Source organism: Cololabis saira, chromosome 20 (assembly GCF_033807715.1).
Source record: "Cololabis saira isolate AMF1-May2022 chromosome 20, fColSai1.1, whole genome shotgun sequence".
Lineage (NCBI taxonomy): Eukaryota > Metazoa > Chordata > Actinopteri > Beloniformes > Belonidae > Cololabis > Cololabis saira.
In genome coordinates this window covers 25798877-25802359 of record NC_084606.1, presented here as the reverse complement: position 1 = coordinate 25802359, position 3483 = coordinate 25798877, and the positions used below count along the sequence as shown (strand labels likewise).

Sequence of the window (3483 nt, the reverse complement as noted above, 5' to 3'; positions counted from 1 at the left end):
AACTAAATCAGGAGACAAATAAAACAATCTGAGCTCATTTATGTGTTTAATGTTTAACACATTTGCTTAAGACTGAACCATTCTTGCTGACACTACTCTCTTACCTGAGTGTAGGACATTTACCTGAGTATGTAGTGTCAGTTTTCAGCACATCACCCAGCTCCGCTGCGCTTCAGCTGGGGGATGGTTTCCATGACATCATCCGGTAAGATTCCTGAGATAACTTTGGAATTCATCTCAGCCTTGAGGAAGGTAAGATACCCTCAAATCCTGATCTCCCAGCAGACCTCACCTCTTGGATGCTATCTCCATGCGGGTGTGAAGTGGCATCTTTCCATAATAAAGCAGAACCTGCTTCAGGCCGGCGGTGTAAAATAAAAATGAAAAACTAGGTTGAACTCACGTGTTTCAGGCTCACGCCTTATCGAGGGACAACGCTGTGATAGCTTGAGCTGCAAATCTAACCTTCTGTGGAGCAAGTTACTGTATGTCTGAGATAAGAGATGGAAATGAAAGAAGAGGAATAAGTGAACTCTGCTGTTGCAGATATCTGGGCTTACTATATTTCTAAGCCTTATGGAGGAAACCTTTATCAGTGTCATATAGGTAGATATATCAATGTTGTTTTGTTTAGGAATATTCTCAGCTCAGAGTTTTATCATGACAACACTCGGCATGATTGTTATTCGATACTTTGTTAAAACTGTATTTACATTAAACTAAAGATAAAAGCTCGTCAGAGCTGGATTTCATTGAGCAACGGTACTCTAACGTATCCACGACCAAGCAATCACTGGATCCAGATGTTTCATAGAAGATTCCAGTAAAACACACCAGGTCTCAGCGGGAGACTGAGCTCCGCGCATGTGTTTCGCGGATGTTGGCGTGTTGGCGTCTGTGTTTGAGCCGAGTAAAAGAGGTCAGAATGGAAAGACTGATGCAGGTCTGGAGATACGCGTGCGTTCCTGGTCAGCTAACAGTGAATGGAGAGAAAGAGGAGTCCAACCTGAGCTTTGTCAAGGTGTCAGAAATGACTCGTGCTCAGTATGCTTCACAACTTTGGTGCTTTAAAACCGAGGGATTGCAAATAATAAAACATTCATTAAACAACATGTAAAGTAATAAACTGCTAAATAAAGAGATAAGTGAGTGTCTGTGGTAAAGTCATTAATTGTCCAGGCTCATCAGAAGAGCTGCTCCTCTCTTGATCCAGTGATCCTGAGTCGCAGCTCCTGTTTTGAGTTCCACCCCGACCACGAACGATGCTTGCCCCCCCCTCCCAGCACGCACTGGGAAGTAGTAACAAGGACACAGGTACATGCCTGGAAACACACACAAAAGGGGTGGGTGAGACAACAGGAGGCAAGGCAAACAAGGCACCAAAGATCAATCTTGTAAAGTGTGACAAAATTACGGAAGAAGGTATTTGAAAAAAAGCGGTAGAAAAAAATCTGAACGACTCACTCTTTGACATCTTCTTGCGGTTCTCGGCTGGTTTGAAGTGGATGGTGGGGATGGGACAGACCATCTGCATGGGTTCAGCTTCCACCAGACAGGAGCTCTTCTTGTCCCAGCCAGCCCCCTCCAGGAACAACCCTCTCACATACACCCCATCCTGCAGGGGCAGAAGAGAGGAGGGAGTGAGCCGACATGGACGAGGACCACCAACGCTACATACAGAGAGTGCTCGGAGGCTACACTTTACATTAAGTTTTTTGGGAAAAAGACTCTTATGCCAATTAGAAAATAATGAACCGGTTTAAAAAAGGAGGGATGGGTGAAATGGGCAGATAGAAAGATAAAAAATAAGCTGGAGGGAAGAGATAGAAAAGATGGAAAGGAGAAGGGACAGAGCGTTACCCCTGGATGTGAGCAAAACCCAAATATGGAAACCTGTTATGGCTGTAATTGGAAAAAACTCCCAAATATTGCAAAAAACCTTCTTCAGCTTCCAGGAAGTGGTTTTTAAAGCGATTCAATAACCCACTTCATCGCAGAAGTGTAATGGAAACAGTTTTTTGCGCATATGCACGTCTCTGGCAGCGCTGGATGTGACGTAGCCGGTTTCTGGCCTCATTAATACGACGTGGTTGTGCTGTAACACTACTTGGAAAAATCTAGAAATTAAAAAAAACTGAAAACAGGAAACACTGGAATGTAAATATAAACAGTACGTGACAACGAGAGGGCCAAAGTGGCACACTGCTTTAAGAAGAGTAGAAATTAGAAAGGGATTTAAAAAGAAAGAAAGCAAGCAATGACAGCTGAAAGCAAGTGGCTCAGAGAGAGCAATCTGATCTGGCAGGCTAATGGAAATCATTATGGTAATATGTACAAGGAGTCACCTGCGGTGGGGAAATGAGGTTGCTGTCATCAACGGTGGACACGATAAACTCCCAGGACAGTGTGTCTACTGAGATCTGCGAGGACACAAAATCAGAAGATGTTCCTTCTTGGATGAGTGTTAACTTAAACCACATATAAACATGCAGTCACGATCCCGCTCACTCGGTCTACCATTACCTGTTCTATGCCCATATTTGGGTTTCCTGTCCGTTTCTCTGCCAGCTCACCACCCTCAGCAGCTTCACCCGTTTCTATTTAGACGAGTTTACGGCTCTCAATCTTGTCCAGATTGTGTTGTGGTCTTCCTGATACCAGTGTTGCCAGATAATTATTGTATTTGTATGATAATATAGACATCTGTCCGATCAATACTTGAAAATGTACAGTAATTTCACAATGCCTCTCAAAAAGTGAGTATTTTTCTCGACAGTCTGATTTGTTTGTAATTGATATGGTCACTGTTCACTTCCTCACACAGACTGCAAACTTTGTTGTCAAACTAGTAGTGTACGTTCATTTCTGCAGAAATAAGATAGTTTTGGGGTCTCGTATGATAATCTGGTTTTGGGTATCTGGCGGGTGATTCTGTTCTGATCCTGACCTGCTTTTTCTGGATCTGTCTTCTGCTCTGCCTCATTGGTGCCAACGGCTGGAAGGTTTCGTTGAATTGGTGCAGACCTGACTCGTGTTTTGGACCAACCTTCTGTCTGGCTGTTTGTGTGTTTGGACATTTCCTTCTGAACCTGTTTGTTCGCCTTTGCCTGCTTGATTGGATTTTGATGTAGACTGTGTTTTATCCTCTCAGAACTAAAAAGCAAGTGTCAAATGTCTTATATTAACTAATACTGTTTGGTCATCTGTTTTGAGCTCAAACACTTTCTAGATGTTCTTTAGCAGACTTTAACCATGTATAAATTCCCATTAGAAACAAAATCCATCTATAAATAGAAAAAGTTATTTATTTTTTAAGCATTACCACTCATGACCACATGGAGGCAGCATGTGGCAAAGTGGATTATTATTGTTTTTTTTTTTATGTACAAGGTGGACATTTTACACCTTTTTATTTCAGATTTATATTTTGCTAAACGGTCAGTGTACAGTTTCACATTTTATAACATTTCTAAACATGTTCTT

The 3483-nt window shown here is 42.2% G+C and overlaps 1 protein-coding gene across 1 annotated transcript in view; it reads right to left on the bottom strand.

Moving 5' to 3' along the window:
- Positions 1-1167: 1167 nt before the first annotated feature.
- Positions 1168-3483, bottom strand: part of dnah2 (dynein, axonemal, heavy chain 2) — a 73558-nt gene continuing 71242 nt past the window's right edge. The window contains 3 exon segments of the mRNA XM_061710787.1: positions 1168-1322; positions 1465-1615; positions 2346-2420. Of these exon segments, the coding sequence (XP_061566771.1) occupies positions 1168-1322; positions 1465-1615; positions 2346-2420 (381 nt within the window).